The sequence below is a fragment of the Lissotriton helveticus genome, chromosome 12, assembly GCF_964261635.1.
Source record: "Lissotriton helveticus chromosome 12, aLisHel1.1, whole genome shotgun sequence".
In the NCBI taxonomy this organism is placed as follows: Eukaryota; Metazoa; Chordata; class Amphibia; order Caudata; family Salamandridae; genus Lissotriton; species Lissotriton helveticus.
In genome coordinates this window covers 718,168,767-718,186,179 of record NC_136073.1, presented here as the reverse complement: position 1 = coordinate 718,186,179, position 17,413 = coordinate 718,168,767, and the positions used below count along the sequence as shown (strand labels likewise).

At 45.4% G+C, this 17,413-nt stretch overlaps 1 protein-coding gene across 3 annotated transcripts in view; it reads right to left on the bottom strand.

The window, feature by feature from the left end:
- LOC144799345 (SLAM family member 9-like) overlaps positions 1-17,413 on the bottom strand; it is a 465,872-nt gene that overhangs the window by 93,496 nt on the left and 354,963 nt on the right. For 2 of the 3 annotated variants that reach the window (XM_078670604.1, XM_078670603.1), the window contains one exon: positions 5,210-8,783. The exons of the other annotated variant lie outside the window; for it this stretch is intronic. In XM_078670604.1, the coding sequence (XP_078526730.1) occupies positions 8,630-8,783 (154 nt within the window). In that variant the 3' untranslated portion in view covers positions 5,210-8,629. Of the gene's footprint in view, positions 1-5,209; positions 8,784-17,413 lie in introns of those variants that run through there. 3 annotated transcript variants of the gene reach the window in all.

Genomic DNA, 17,413 nt, shown 5'->3' with positions numbered 1-17,413 from the left:
ATAACACGGCTACGTCATGCAGCAACATAGGCTACACCATGCTGTAACACAGGGCTACACCAAGCACCAACATAGGGCTACACCATGCCGTAACACGGCTACGTCATGCAGCAACATAGTCTACACCATGCTGTAACACAGGGCTACGCCGAGCAGCAACATAGGGCTACACCATGCTGTAACATGGCTACGTCATGCAGCAACATAGGCTACACCATGCTGTAACACAGGGCTACGCCAAGCAGCAACATAGGGCTACACCATGCCGTAACACGGCTACGTCATGCAGCAACATAGGCTACACCATGCTGTAACAGAGGGCTACACCAAGCAGCAACATAGGGCTACACCATGCCGTAACACGGCTACGTCATGCAGCAACATAGGCTACACCATGCTGTAACACAGGGCTACGCCAAGCAGCAACATAGGGCTACACCATGCAGTAACACGGCTACGTCATGCAGCAACATAGGGCTACACCATGCCGTAACACAGGGCTACGTCATGCAGCAACATAGGGCGACACCATGCTGTAACACAGGGCTACGCCAAGCAGCAACATAGGGCTACACCTTGCCGTAACACGGCTCCATCATGCAGCAACATAGGGCTACACCATGCCGTAACACAGGGCTACGCCATGCAGCAACATAAGGCTACACCATGCCGCAACACAGGGCTACGCCATGCAGCAACATAGGGCTACCACAATGCCGTAACACAGGGCTACGCCATGCAGCAACATAGGGCTACACCATGCCGCAACACAGGGCTACGCCATGCAGCAACATAGGGCTACACCATGCCGTAACACAGGGCTACGCCATGCAGCAACATAGGGCTACACCATGCCGTAACACAGGGCTACGCCATGCAGCAACATAGGGCTACACCATGCCGCAACACAGGGCTACGCCATGCAGCAACATGGGGCTACCAAAATGCCGTAACACAGGGCTACGCCATGCAACAACATAGGGCTACACTATGCCGCAACACAGGGCTACGCCATGCAGCAACATAGGGCTACACAATGCGGTAACACAGGGCTAAGCCAAGCAGCAACATAGGGCTACACCATGCCATAAAACAGGGCTACGCCATGCAGCAACATAGGGCTACACCATGCCATAACACAGGGCTATGCCACACCGTAACACAGGGCTACACCAAGCTGCAAAATGCCGTAACACGGCTACGTCATGCAGCAACATGGGGCTACACCATGCTGTAACAGAAGGCTATGCCAAACAGCAACATAGGGCTACACCATGCCATAACACGGCTACGTCATGCAGCAACATAGGCTACACCATGCTGTAACACAGGGCTACGCCAAGCTCCAACATAGGGCTACAACATGCTGTAACACGGCTACGTCATGCAGCAACATAGTCTACACCATGCTGTAACACAGGGCTTGCCAAGCACCAACATAGGGCTACACCATGCCGTAACACAGGGCTACGCCATGCAGCAACATAGGGCTACACTATGCCGCAACACGGCTACGTCATGCAGCAACATAGGGCTACACCATGCTGTAACACACAGCTACGCCATGCAGCAACAAAGGGCTACACCATGCCGTAACACACAGCTACGCCATGCAGCAACATAGGGCTACACCATGCCATAACACAGGGCTACGTCATGCAGCAACATAGGGCTACACTATGCCGCAACACGGCTACGTCATGCAGCAACATAGGGCTACACTATGCTGTAACACACGGCTACGCCATGCAGCAACATAGGTCTACATCATGCCGTAACACACGGCTACGCCATGCAGCAACATAGGGCTACACCATGCCGTAACACAGGGCTACGTCATGCAGCAACATGGGGCTACACCATGCTGTAACAGAGGGCTATGCCAAGCAGCAACATAGGGCTACACCATGCCATAACACGGCTATGTCATGCAGCAACATAGCCTACACCATGCTGTAACACAGGGCTACACCAAGCACCAACATAGGGCTACACCATGCCGTAACACGGCTACGTCATGCAGCAACATAGTCTACACCATGCTGTAACACAGGGCTACGCCAAGCAGCAACATAGGGCTACACCATGCTGTAACATGGCTACGTCATGCAGCAACATAGGCTACACCATGCTGTAACACAGGGCTACGCCAAGCAGCAACATAGGGCTACACCATGCTGTAACACGGCTACGTCATGCAGCAACATAGGGCTACACCATGCCGTAACACAGGGCTACGTCATGCAGCAACATAGGGCTACACCATGCTGTAACACAGGGCTACGCCAAGCAGCAACATAGGGATACACCTTGCCGTAACACGGCTACATCATGCAGCAACATAGGGCTACACCATGCCGTAACACAGGGCTACGCCATGCAGCAACATAAGGCTACACCATGCCGCAACACAGGGCTACGCCATGCAGCAACATGGGGCTACCAAAATGCCGTAACACAGGGCTACGCCATGCAGCAACATAGGGCTACACCATGCCGCAACACATGGCTACACCATGAAGCAACATAGGGCTACACCATGTGGTAACACAGGGCTAAGCCAAGCAGCAACATAGGGCTACACCATGCCATAAAACAGGGCTACGCCATGCAGCAACATAGGGCTACACCATGCCGCAACACAGGGCTATGCCACACCGTAACACAGGGCTACACCAAGCTGCAAAATCGAGATACAGTGTGTCTCAAAATAGGGCTACACCATGCCGTAATGCAGGGCTACACCATGCCACATCAGGCAACAGTTTGCTGCAGCAAAGGACAACAGTGTGCCACAACTTAGGGCACACCATGCTGCAACATAGGGCACACTATAAAACAAAAGAAAACAACAAAAGGCTACACTGTGCTGCAACACTGGGCTACACCATACCACAATATAGGGCTAAATCATGATGTAACATAGGGTTCCAGCATGCTACAACACTGGGCTACACCATGCAACAACGTAGGCCATCAGAGGCCATATTATGGTAAATGCGCATTTTCATTGTTTGCACCGGGTGCAGCTTGAAAAAGGTGCGCCTGGGGCAAATAATGAAAACATGCCCTATTACCATGAATGCGCTGCCCCTAGAGCAGCTGCGAACTAACGTTGCCCCCAGGGTGGCACATTCCTGTGAAAAACAGAGCGGCAGCTTTACAGCTGTTCCATGTTTTCACAGTTCAGATGGCAACCGGCCTGCACTATGAAGGGGGGATTGGAGATCCCCTTGCAGGCGGGTGTAGTCAGTGACTGTACCCATCGGCAAGGGCATGTCTGGAGGGTCCATAGGACCCCCTTTCCCCCCTCTAGAGCACTCCTCTCAGGGGACGCACTGACAGTGCACAACCTTTTAGATAGCGCACTGTCAGTGAGCCTCCTGAGGGCGTCTTTGTCTCTGCGCCCGTGTCTGAAATAGGGCCCGGGCGCAGAGGCAAAGGGATTACTTGATTTGCATGGGGCACGCCCCCATGCAAATGAGGGAATGTCCCCTCAAGATGACACTGGTGCTTTATGAGCGCTATCGGTATTACAGAAGGGTCCACACAAGCGTCTGCGGCCCCTTCTGTAATACCTAAGCGCCCTTGGGGTGCGCAACGTGGTCGCAAACGCTCGTTGCGCCCCTGGGGCACTTAATGTAATACGGCCCCTGGTCAGCTTTAATTTCTTTATTATTTGCAAAATTATTGGATGTGGCATATCTATGAGAATGGAAACCCATTTCTACACCTAACATCAAAATGCCCGAATTATTTTTTAAAGATTTATTTAAAATATTTAATAGCTAAACAGACCCTGGAACATCTGAGAGCTGTACATAATCGATGGTAGTGTTAATATATTTAGTATTAATAAAAATAGCTGTAGCAATAACAATAATAATGATGCAACATGTTCAGCATCCTGATACAGTTAGTGCCACATCAGTGACAGGAACTAAATATGATTATATGGGAGGAGGAGAGCTAAAGGAGACCAGACAGCGAAGGCAATGGGGTCGGGTGGCAGGGGAGAGAGTGAACACACTCCCCCCTTCCCTGGCATTGCTTGTGATAGAGGTGTGTGAGGTTGCTTAACTTTTTTCTCGAGAACGTTCAGTACTTCTTGAGAAAACTACGATTACTTCCTGAAGTTTGTGAATTTCTCTGCCTGGGGTGCTCAGGGTGAAATCTAGGGGCCTCATTTATGAGGCCTTGCGTGAGTTTTGTGCTTCCGATGCGTCGCTTTTTGTGACGCATCGGCGGCGTAAAACATGCCTCCTGATGCGCACTATTTACAAAGTGACGCATCTAAGCAGATGCGTCACTTTGTAAACCCCTGCGCTACATTATACCTGCGTCAGGTATAATGTATGCAGAGAGGGCGTTCACCCGCAAAAAGCCTCGTAATAGTGACGCAGTGAAATCTATGAGATTTCACTGCGTCACTTTTAGGACGCTGTTGCGTCAAAATCTTGCGCCTGCCTCACAGCAGGCGTAAGACTGACACAAGCCCTTTCACATGGGGCTTTCCCCATGTGAAAGGAAGCATTGCTAGAGTTGCGTCACTTTTGTGACACACTCCAGCAATGCGTCACTTTTGCGCCTACAGATACGTCAGAAATACTGACGTATCTGTAACTCCTTGCGACATGATGCGTCATATTATAAATATGACGCATCAATCATGTCGCAGGGAGAGCGCAGTGAAAAGTGACGCATCGCTGTTTTCACGCAGCGATGCGTCACTTTTCATAAATGAGGCCCTAGATGTTCACACATTTATTAATTTGGTCTGAGAAAAAATGGTGAGAATCCAAAGCCGTCACACACCTTTTCAACACCAGCTCGCGCCAACCAGCACTCTTCAGGAGATATTGCAACTGTGAGGGAATCTTGTCAACTGCCATGACTACCCCAGTGCGAACAAGAAGTTGGAGAAGCAGCAATATTAATGGACTACAGGTTCAATATTTGGAAATCACGGGTGACTCTGCTTTCACATCCTCAGTTTCAAACCAAGACAGCTTGGTCGTCTGCACTAGGTGGCCTTTAGTGGTGGTAAATATAGTATTCTATTCCACTTTTCGGGCCTGTATTTATACCTGTTTGCCCTGTTACATTCATTAAAACATGCAATCACTGATCTGCTAATTTAGATGTTTTTGTAGCCCTGTAAATGTAAAAGATTAATGTAAACGATTCATGATGAATAAAAGTAAAGCCATTTTCATGAGCCTTCTGCAACATTTTTTATTCAACTATAAAATAACAAGCAGGAACAAACAAATACATAAATATATATTTCGCAGTCATTGTATATGAAATGTAGCAATGGACCATCAGGTTTCATCGTCCTGGCAAAGGATTTGAATATATAATGAATGTCCTTTCCACACTATGGCATTTTAGCAAATGTATGTGAAAATTGTGCCATGAAATGTACGATGTTTACCCATTCTTTTTAAAATTTAATCAGGAGGAAAACCACAAAGAAAAGGTCTGGTGTACCCGTTTTGCTTGCCCACTACAATTCGGGGCCTGAATTATGCCTCAGAACTTTCAAAGCTTAACAGCACCATATTATAGGTGATACCTAAAATAGACATTTGTCTGTGTTATACTGAAATAGTAATCATGCAGTTAGTATGGAAATTAAGTGATTTCGATTGTTGTGATGTTAGGGTCATATGACATGCTTTCCTTGAAAAGATAGAGATCAGGGGTCATATGATGTCACTTCCTGTGATGGTGAACGGGAATGTGATGTCACTTCCACTACGCATGGCATTTTGGTGAATCAATGCCCATGTTCTTGACTCTGGTACACCGTTTTTGACAAGAACAATGGGCTAGAAAATTGTTACAGCTAATAATCCCATCAGGTATCAACTAGCGTTATGCAAGGAATATATGCTTTAGACAACGATCTCTGAAACATGGCGTGTAATATGGATGCCAGCACAATTGAATGAAAATAGGTAAGGCGCTTTTTGACGCACCTGATCATTGGCAGGGGTAATTATCGTAATGCGAGATCCTGAATGGAAGTGATCTACGCAGGTGCCATTTAAGGGTGGAGAATAAGGAAAACTTTGAGGCTCTGAAGCAAGCTTTGATACCAGTGACAAGGCCTTCCACTTTAGTCAACATGAGGATAACAGCTGGGTTCTGGTCTATGTTCCAGTCTTGACCTGCAGCTGTATAAACCCTTTCTCTAGTAATTTCAACATTAGGCCTTCCTAACTTTGTTGATGAGACCTGCCTTCCATGGATGTCAATTAGGCCCAACCAGGAGTAGCAGTTACTACCCAGCCTTGTCCTTTAGTAGCAACAGCACTGCCCTTACTGGTTTCAGAGGCAATGAAGGCAAGATCAAGAAGTAAACTAGGTTATCTGAACCTAGATTACTATCTGCAGTTACAGATCTTTGTCACCCCTAACTCAGTAGAATATTGGAGGTCATTTCAATGCTAAAGCAGGGGCAAGAGGTCAGCGCTGTAATGCTATCAGGGTCAAAGTGTTTGGGATGTCACTTCTATTAGCCGTGGCAGTGGCATAGCAATGCTGCCAGGGGTGTAAGGCCCTGAGGTAAGGAAAGAAAAAGAGACCATATCCCACAGGTGAGGTAGTAAAAAACAACTGAAATTGCTGGGAGGATGTCGGCGGGGCATGGGCTCTGCACACTCCTGGACACCTGTGCCATTGCACCCACTGCACTAATTATAGGTATGCTGCTGTTCCTTTATCCCTTCAGTCCTCTGTTTGCCGCATCAGTCCCTGAAAATCTTCAATCCCACGCTCTCTTCTATATCCTCCTGGATCAGGCTACTGTTCACCTTTCACTCACCCCAGCTTCCACTTCCCCTGTCTCTACTCTCCTTTCATGGACATTGTATCTCACTACTACCAGCCTTTCACCCTTCCCCAGTGTCACCTGCATCACTTTTACCTTCTATCCACTCCCCGCACATGTTTCCTCTCAGTACATTGTTTAAACCTTCTCCTCCCTTTCTTTTCTCAGGCATCACACCAGTCCATTTTTATCAATCTTCCTTTCCTGCCTTTCTTCACTCTTTCCTACATTCTCCCATTCTCTCGTGCATCGCTTTATCCATATGTATTCAGATACTTTACACCTTTTACTGATCTCCACTTCCTAGCATGTCACTTGGCTCTTATTCCCTTAGTGCAAATCTCTCTGTATCGCTACATCTATTTGCGCCTTTGTATCTCACTACCTTTTACTTTTCACCCTCTTTCTCCTGTATTTCTCTACTCCTCTTTCTACCTTACTGTTCTCTTCTCTAACTTTTAATGTTGTCATTTCTCTCTCCTCTCAACTCTTTCTTTTTCCCCCTGAAGCTCTTCAATGCACTTCCACCTTCTATATGTTTTCCTTGTCTCACTGTTCCTTTAATTCTCTCTTTTATTCTAAACCTTCATTTCTTTTCCCAACTACCTGTATCTCTCCACCATTTCGTTTGCTCTCCACTCTATCTCTCTATTCTCCTTTGGATCTACCTGTGCTCACCTCCATCTTTTTTTCATCCTCTGTGTCCTAGTTCTTCCCTGTATACCTCAAACACTTTCCCTTCACTGTCTGCTATACATCTCTGACTTTTCCAGTATCTCATTTGAGCCATGTATCTCTCACTTCACAAATGCATAGTTCCCTCCTTCTATTTCACCACCCTCCCCTTTCCAATGTCCCCTACAGTCTTCAATCCGTCACTACCCATCCACCCCCATATCTGTCCCGTATTTATCTATTCTCCCCATTTTCTCTTTATACTTTCATTTCTACTTTCTCTACCGTATCTTTCCATTCTCTCTTTCCCTACACTTGAGACTATTCACTGCCCCTCTTCCCTCCTTCTAAACCCCCAGAGTAAACACAGAGCAATGCCATAGGTCAGGGATGGGTTGGCGTTTTCAGTAAACGGCAGCTGGTGTAGGGCAGGATGGGCCTCCAATCATCTGGCCCCAGTGCCACTGCACCAGTTGCACACCTGATGGCTCAGCCCCTGAACCCGCACTTTTGGTGCATGGTTATCCATGAAGCCTTCATGTCACAATCGCAATTGTGTTATACCTGCATCTGGTCAGTTTCACTACTTGTGACTTCCTCACCCAACCCTCTTGATCTATCTTCTTGCAGGATCTTGGCACTAACACTTTAGGCTCCAGTGCGGCTAACGTGCTGACCCCAGTCTGTATGACTGTTACTAGCAGTGACTGTCTGCACTCACATTTTCACGCCTATACTGAGTTCCCCTGAGTAACCAATCAGGATCCTAACATTTTCTGCCTCTTTCACGCATAAGATTCTTTTTAGCATCCTTTTTTAAAGATTTTCAAGGAGATGCGGATGCCCAAATCCATAGACCCCAGCAGGTACTTTCCAGATTTCCTTCTTATTCCTCCGTGAAGCAATTACAACTTTTTTGGGAGCATGCCTATAAACAGAGCATTCCAAATATAAGTTACACTGGTCTGTGCTATTTTTGGTCCACACGTCTTCTGCTGTCTTTGTCGGTGAGTGCTGAGGTTGGTTGAAGAATGCAGAGAATGGGGGGAACTGGAGTTACCCTAAACAATTCAGAATTTATGATCGAGGTGCCTATGGTCTTTCGTCCACTCATAGTCACCAAGCATCTCCGCTCCACATTGGTGCACAAATATAATGTTTTCCCATCAAGTGTGAAAGGCTCGGCTCATTGGAAGCAGACTTCATCGTAGACCGTGGGCGTCTTCTTCTGCTGTAGATATATTGGCCTCTGGTCTTGTCTCGGCTTGACCTTGCAAAATAAACACAACATTGAAACGAGTTATGCTTGTCCTAAAAATATGTAATGTTATTCTATTAATATTTAAGTTCTAAACACAGTTACTCTAAAAAATGCAAACAATTTCCAATAGCGGGATCTGCACAAGGTTTACTAGTTATTTCTGCTCTATCAAATATTTAAAGCAGTCTGAGAATTCTGTGCTGTTGTGAACTCAGCTACAGGAGGATCTAAATAAGCCCGTATCCAGGAGCAACAGAAGAGGAAGTGCAGCCCAGCTAATCTTAACATTTACACAGCTGCCTCACATCCTCTCCAAACAAGGAACAGGGCAATCAGGATGCAGATACTGAAGGAGGAAGGATCAACCACCACCCCACTCACACAGGGGGGCCGGGGTGATAGGGCGACTACTGACTGATGTCAGCCTTAGAAACCTGCACTCCTTTCATTTTGAGAGGGAGAGTACCTACACTTCCCATAGAGATGCACTACGTTTAATGGGAGAGTACACGCACTTCTCAGCAGCAAACAGGCACCCTGGGCTAGTGAGTACCAGCACTTCTAGATTTCCATTTCAAGCACTGGATAGAACTAAACAATCATGAGAAGACAAACAGTTTGATTTAGTCTTGTATAGCACATGTATTTGGATGCACCACATACATGAACACGTTCATGTATGTGGTGCATATAGTGCATGTACACCTACAGGTATACAGACACCCACAACACAAACCAATAGAGACACAGGCGCCTAAGCACCTTGATCAAACATATAGGCTTTTGTACACAACAAATGATAAACATACACCCCACATGTGCACACAAGTCAACAAATACAAGCATGAATGCGCTTTGGCTTCCATACACAATAAGTAACACAAACATAGACACATGCACACAAGTCAACAAATACATGCATTCATGCACACTGGTGAAATGTTTGGCGGGCAAAGATACAGTCTTTGTCAAGGAGCCTCAAAGCAGAGGATGGATTTGATGCCAAGCAGTGCCTGTCCATCTCTTGCCCCTAACAGCCCTGAGATGAGGCATGAATGATTTTATGTTTATGAGAAGTTCTAAAGCTGGCATCTTCCCTTTAAAAAAAATCAAATGCAGGCTTCTGACGGTTAAATCACGAAGCAGCTTAGAGTTTAGAAATTAAACTAAACTGGATGTGTTTAGCAGAGTTAAAGTAAGTATGTAAAGATTTTATAAAGCGTGCGATTGCTGAGACCTCTTGGCCCTAGCGTCCTACAAGAAACCATAAGAAGCCTACATGGTAAGGGAGAAGAAAAGCCAAGCCGTTAACATTTTCCTAAAACGCATCTGGTTGGGTTGTGATCTCAAAGAGAGAGGCTAAGTGTTCCAAAGCTTACATGCTGAGAAAGAGAAGCTTCTGCCTCCCCATCTAGCTTTGTTTATAGTACGCGCACAATGAAACACTCAGTCCCCTTCACTTCTGACACCCCTCAGCGCCCAAGAATATACAGAATCGGTTATGATGTTCAAGGCGTAGACTTTATTCACATTAATCATATACATCTACACAACCTCTACGGGATTGGATTAAGTATTATTTCGATATGTATCAATATTCATAGCAACAGCCTTTGCGACATACACAAATCAAAGGCAGTAAGAAAATTAGGCATAGGCTATAATTTATTTCAGCTTTGCGATACACATGTACTTATATTTGTTGACCGACTCGGTCTACCCACTCAGCTGCGCACATTGTGCCGGCAGTACCCAACGCACTACAGCAAACATTGCATTACTTGAAATACAGGGCACTGCATAACGCACCGGCCCACCGAGGTACCTGAAACAAGCATCCTCCCAAATAGTCCACACAGTCCATACGTTGCGGGATAGGGCAGTAGAGACAGGACCACCGGCAGGTCAGTCCCGTTCCTTGCACCTACCCTCGGCAGTAGAGTCCAGGACCACCTGCAGGTCAGTCCCCTCACCGCCTATCCAATGCACAGTTCCATCGTAGCCCCTCTTGGGGTCCATCCAATCGCTGAACCTCCATTGCTGTGCATGCCCCTTGTGGTGTTAACTGTCAGTGCAGCGCCGCGCTCTGCCTTGCTTTTCTGCCGGGTGGGAGGGTGGTTTCTGACGATCACACGGCTTCCATGGGTCCAAGGAGACAAAGAGGAGGAGACCCCATGGACACCGCCTTATATAATCATATTCATGTAAGTTTCGGTTTCTATACATGCGCCCAAACGTCACTGGGAATCTGACCATCCAAAACAAGCCCATCAAACTAAAAGGCTCGGTTTCATGGCGCGACTAAGGGCGCCCCTCCTCTAGGCGAGGGGGGCGCCTACTCATTCTCGGAATGGCCACTAATTTAGCTGCACCTGAACTGAGATTACAACTGGGGACATGCCAAAAGAAAATTTTCTGAAGGTAGAGAGGACCAGTTTTGTAAAGTGCTTTGGGGACCATGCCCAACGCTTTAAATTTGACCCTCTCACAGACAGGTAGCCAATGAAGGCCACGGATACTCTGTGAAATAGAAAAATTTGGGAATTTTTAGAAGCAGATCAGCTGTCATATTTTGCAAGGATTGGTGCTACAATTGCTAGCATTTCAAATTCCTAGATATGACACATTGCAATAGTCAATTATGGAAAGGACAAGGGCCACAATGGCCATTTATTGCAGATCTGGAGCGATATAAGGAAAAACCTTTTTCAAGACCTTGAGTAAGTAAAAGCTGAGAGTTGGGGTATGATTAATTTTCCCAGAACAACAGAGCTGACCATCAAATATAACCCCCAAATTCTTCACTCTCTGAGCCAGAGATGGCCAAGATTGGAGGACCACCATGAGGTATTCCTGAACGAGATATTTCCGAAAAGGAGCACCTCAGTTTTCTCGGAATTCAGGTTAAGACAGTTTTCCAACATCCAAATTACAAAATGTGCCAAACAGTTTTTAAACTTATTGGTGGCCTCATCATGGTCAGATGAAATTGGCACAATCATTTGTGTGTCATCGGCGTAAGAGACTGCAGAGAAAACACGGAACCGAATACATTTTGCCAAGGGGGCGACGTAGATGTTGAAAAGAGTGGGGCTTATGATGATTCCTGAGGCACCCCACAGGGAACACAAATGGATAAGAAGTATAACCCCCAAAGGCAACCATATGTTCTCTGATGGATAGAAAAGAACTAAGGACCGTGAGGGCTGTGCCTCGGATCCCGATTCTGTCTAGCCGGTTAGTAAGCAAAGAATGAATCATCATATCAAGCACAGCAGAGAGTTCGAGGAGAATCAGTGCATCCCTCCCTCCCTTGTCTTCCAGCATTCAAATCTCCTCAGTAGCAGCAACTAAGGCTGATTCTCTGCAATGCTGAGGTCCAAAGCCTATTGTGATAGATCCCAAAAAAGTGTTGGCATCATTTAAGGACATCGCAACCTCATTAACAGCCTTTTCCAATATTTTCACCGGCAACAGTAAGTGGGAAATGGGTTGTTAATTTTTAATGTTACCTGGATCAATGTTTAAAAGAGGAAGTTCAGTTTCCATTTCCCAGGCTACTGTAAATTGGCCTGGAGCCGGAACATTGTTCAGGAGTTCCATAGGATGCACAAAGGTCATGCTGGAGACCATTTACAATACGTAGGGTGGGCAAGGATCCAAAAGAAAACCTGACTTAGTAGTCACCAAAAGTCTTACTACTCTGTCTTCAGTTAAAGGAGTGAAGCTATCAAGGATATTTTAGGTGCAGTCAGCATTATCGTGAAGCAATCAAGGGAATGTAAAAGAATACAAAGGATCCACTGGAGTGTTAGCATCATGATTGGAGGAAAATTCCTCATAAACGCCATTTACCTTTGTTTTTAAATACGCTGCCCCCTTATTACAGAAGGCTTGATCAGGGGTAAAGATTTTACTATTGTTGCAATTTGAGAGATTCGTAATGGCCTTAAAAAAGTTATCTCGTAGAATCTTTGGCGGTGCTCATTTTTCTGTGTAGTAGTTGGACTTTTCTTATGATGAGTTTTTCTGGCGGCTAATTGAATAACTGCAGGGTCTATCCAATTAGTAAAATTGGTAGTGGCAGCTTCTATGTTAGTAGCTATTACTGGGCTATGATTTTTTAATACACTATGAAGTTCAGAACTGCCTATTTTATGCCAAGGGCGGATTTTAATAGACTTAGAAGAATAAGTGAACATGAGTTATTGGCTGGACCTTCGAATTTGAAAAACACTGCTCTATGATCCGACCATATCAGAGCTAAAGCTTTTTCAAAACTTAATACAGAAGAGGAGAACTAGAGAGGCTAGTCCATTTTCCGAGTTTATATGTTAGCAATCAATGAGAACTAGCTCTGGTTTAAATTGTTTGTATGTCTGCGGGTGGAGGAAAACCATTAGGTATTAGTAATCTGGCGTCGAAGCACACCTGAGGTACACAGACATACAAACAGGTTGATTAACTAACTGAATAAGGTTGAAACTGCAAAGGCGTTCAATCACATGCTCAGTCTCAGTTTTTTCTTCAAGCTCCAAATGAAAATTAAAGTCCTCCAGTAGGCTGAAGTTGGGAAACTCCATACAGGACTCCATAAAGGTCTGAACAGATATAATAAATTGGTATCTCAGACGAGTTAGACAATACACCAAAGTGGCATTAAAAGCAGTGATGTCATTACATTTAAAAGCAAACATTGGCTTCAGCGTCCAAATGGATATATCATAGCCTTCAGAAATTGCAACTCTCAGCTCTGGGTCCGACAAAGCATCAGTCTAGGTCTCTGCAAGGAATACTAAATCTGAGGTATGGGTGTCCATGAACTCTGCAAATTCATGCTTATTTTTAATAGGAGATCTGGTGTTCAGCAACACACAGGTGAGCGAATCAGGTAAGCATACTGAAATCTTGGTAGAATGTGAGAGGGTTAACAGTGAGTTGTTTCTAGCACACTGTATTAAATGCTTTATGGTCGCGATCAGAAACTTCAGAAATAGCATGGCTGAGATTTTCGAGCTCCTTCATGCATCCTTCAGATTGTTCAACGTTTTTAGCTAAATCAATGGCTGCTTTAAGAGAGGGATTCTTTGCTGCCCAAAGTCTCTCTTGAGGTTTTAGTCAACAGGAAAGTCCTCTCAGTAGTAGTGGTTATGTCCTGGCTCAAGAGTTTGAGAGTGTCCCCTGTTCCATGTTGTCTGGGACCACAGTTGGCAGGGGTGACTCTGTGATTCCTGTTGGTGGATCATCAGGTAGTTTGTGTGCTTCTCAAACGAATGGGTCTTTACCGGGCCCTGAGTCTCCTTGTTGCTTATGTTCTGTGAGGTGTCACAGACCACCTACCCACCTCAAAGACTTTGTTCATTGAAAGTCTTGCTCCAGTCCCAGTTTTTTTAGTTTTTTTAAGTTCATTTATTCTGTTTTGTCTAGCCATTGGAAAGGGAGAAGATGTGTTGTAAATGCTGTACGGTCTAGTCATTTAAGAATGTACTTATTCATGTATTCCATGTCTTTGTTTGAATGTGAGTGTTCTCTTTCAAGTGAGTCATTTACCGGACCTGCTTGGAAGAGTCCGCTCCCATCCTTGTCCTGTACTTGATTAAAGCTTTCAAGATCTACTCACAGTGTCTGCCTCCTTCGTTTACCACACACAACAAGTTGGATTGAGACTGAAAGCATAATTACAAGCGAGGCAACTAAACTATCTTATGTTTGAGTTACAATTATAGACCTCACAACAGTTTTGCCTACCTTTACACCAATGGTCCATCAGCTCACCCTCATGTAGGCCAGGTTAAAAAAAAACAGGGATCCTGGTGCATGGCGCAATCTGGCAAAGGATAGGCATAGACATGCTTACCTTAGGCGTGCCTGTGACGCAGATGCGCTACCCGGTTCTTTTAACGGGCCAGCATAGAGGGGCGTGACTGTGGCCGGCTACAGAAGAGCGCACACATGCTTCAGAATGCAAAAAAGCAAGGGGACAATGAAAAAAGATGAACTGTGGTCCAGTAATCCCTTTCTCACCTCACAGGCTCCATTGTGAAGTAAGAATACAGGCAAATTAAAGAATTACTGAATTAAAGGTGGGAAAGAAGCAAACTCATAAAAACATTCAAAGCAGGCTAATAAACCAATGAATTGAAGCAATTAAAAAGCAAGAGCCAGGCACCTCCCAAGATAGCCACAATGTGTGCCCTACAAGGAAATGAAATAACGATTGTAAGGGCAGCACAGAGGATGCTGCGCAGACATGCTACTCGGTCCTCTACAAGGAGCGACTAGAGGGGTGTGGCTCGCTCTAGATGAGTGCAGACACGCCTCAAAAGGTGAATAATAAGGGGGCAATGAAAAAAGATAAACTGGGGTCCAACAACCCCTTTCTCACCTGACAGGCTTTAACTTAAAGAATAACTCAAATTAAAGCTGGGAAAGAAGCAAACTGTCAACACATTAAAAATGGGATACTAAACCCATGGATTGCCGCAATTAAAAAGTGGGAGCCATGCACCTCTCAAGGTGGCCACAGTGTGTGCTGTACAAGAAAATGAAATGCCGATTGTAAGGGCAGCTAAGAGGATGCTCACATCAAGGCTCATATTTGTAAGACATCAATTAATTTGATTTAAAAGGGGATTCGTTTTTTAAACCTCTTGAACCGTGCTGAACTAATGCCTAATAAGTTATATTAGTAGATCAATCTTCCTTAGAAAATATTTGCTCCACTCAGTGATGTTGTAGACTAATATTATCCTAACAAAATTAGATTGACATACTTGCTGAAGATTATTAGAACCAATCTGCATTTTGATATTTGAAAAATCCGTATGGTAGTGGTGTCTTTCTAAGGGGGATAAGCATGTAATGAGATGATGGATTAGAGTTGTGGGTGTCTAACTGATAATATTTCCCACTTAAAGACTTCAGATCTCAGGAAGCAAGCTAATACAATGCCAGAACATCTCCCTTTCTTCTGGGTTCCTAAGGGGTGTTCGAAGAACTGTTGGCCTAGGATAAGGTAAGAAATGAGCCTCTTATATTTAATGATAAGGGTCAATAATAATGATATGTCTTAACTTATATATTGCTATGCAGATATCCTTTTGTTTATTTATAATTTCAACCTAGCTCTATCCTGTGACCCAAGAAAGTTATACTTTCAGATGTGTCTATGAAGAAGTTGAATTTCCTCTTCTATAAAGATGATAAAATAAATCTCACAAAACAAATATTCTTGCAATTTACATTTCCTTATGTTTATATTTTGAAAATGTGGGATTTAAAAAGCTTGTAAATTAAGTATAGATTAAGTAATATACCTCTAGAACTATTAAGAGATGAGAAGGTTGCTCATTATAATACAGGTGAGATCTAGCCTAATACGTGAAAACATTCAGATGGTTTGGTATTCACCTCAGCTTTCTTCGATGGATTACGCCTTTATGCCGCTCTCCCACAGCTAGAGCACATACAGGAGTCCATATTTCGAAAGCCTACCCAGTACAACGAGGCACCAGACAGGGGTGCCAACTCTCCCCATGTTATTTGTGCTCGCATTGGAACCACTAGCACAGAGGTTATGCCACAAAGCTCAAGAGTGGGATCTCTCCATTGGGCCTGTGGTTCACTCAGTGTCTCTATATGCAGACAATATCATAATCTACACCAAAGATCTCCAAGAAAGGGCGTGGTTTGGATGCCGGAGAAAATGGCGGCTTAGGGCTTCACCTCCTCCCGTGGCGACAAGTTCCTTCTCCTTTTTGACCACTAAATCCGGTGCAAAGTTGTCGCTGACACCAGATTCCACAATCGGAAAATGAAGACTCGCTCATAGCTGGTCTTTGGCGGCGAAACGAGGGTCCTGTGCTACGGAAACCCCAAAACCCTGAAAAGCCCCGGAGCCTGGGGCCCAGAGCCCGGAGTGCTGCCAGCAACGAGAAGGCTGCGGAGCTCCCGCAGCGGCTGAGATCGACCGGACACCTAAAGGTGACTGCTGGCGATCCCCGACACCCTTCGGAGCTTTCGGCTAGTACGTGGGCCCGGTGAGCACGTCTTTCACCATCTGACAACCTCCCCAAGAACTCGCCAATACCCGCGCTCACTCATAAAATGGCGGACACACCCAGCGCTTAAAGTGAAGCGAAGCGATCCCACAATGTTTGTAGCCGCACTATCTGCCCCTAAATGATCGCTTACCTGCGCCGATGTCTGGGGCTCTGCGCTGGGGCTCACATGTGTCGACTCACGGGCATGCTCACGGAGGATGGCGTTAGTGGAGAAAATGGCAGGCGCACTCGGCGTCTGGCTTACTGAGTACATTGACGGGATAATGGCGGCCGTCCTTGGTGTTTGAAGGAGTTACGTTAGAGGCATATCAGAGCGCACTTGCAGATCACGACCGCAACGGCTGATCGCAAAGATTGAAAATGTTTGAGGGTGCTCCCTGGTAACTCTGCATATTTGAGGCATATAGGAGGCAATTTTGAGCACAACTGGTTAATGGAACAGTCCCATTTTTGTTGCTTGATGTTGCTCGATGTTAGCAGGCGGCACTAGACTGTCGTTGGTGCTAATTTAGAAACCTTTGGTCCACCTGCGATTATTCTCTGACAGGGCCTGAAGATGTCTCATGTCTTACATCA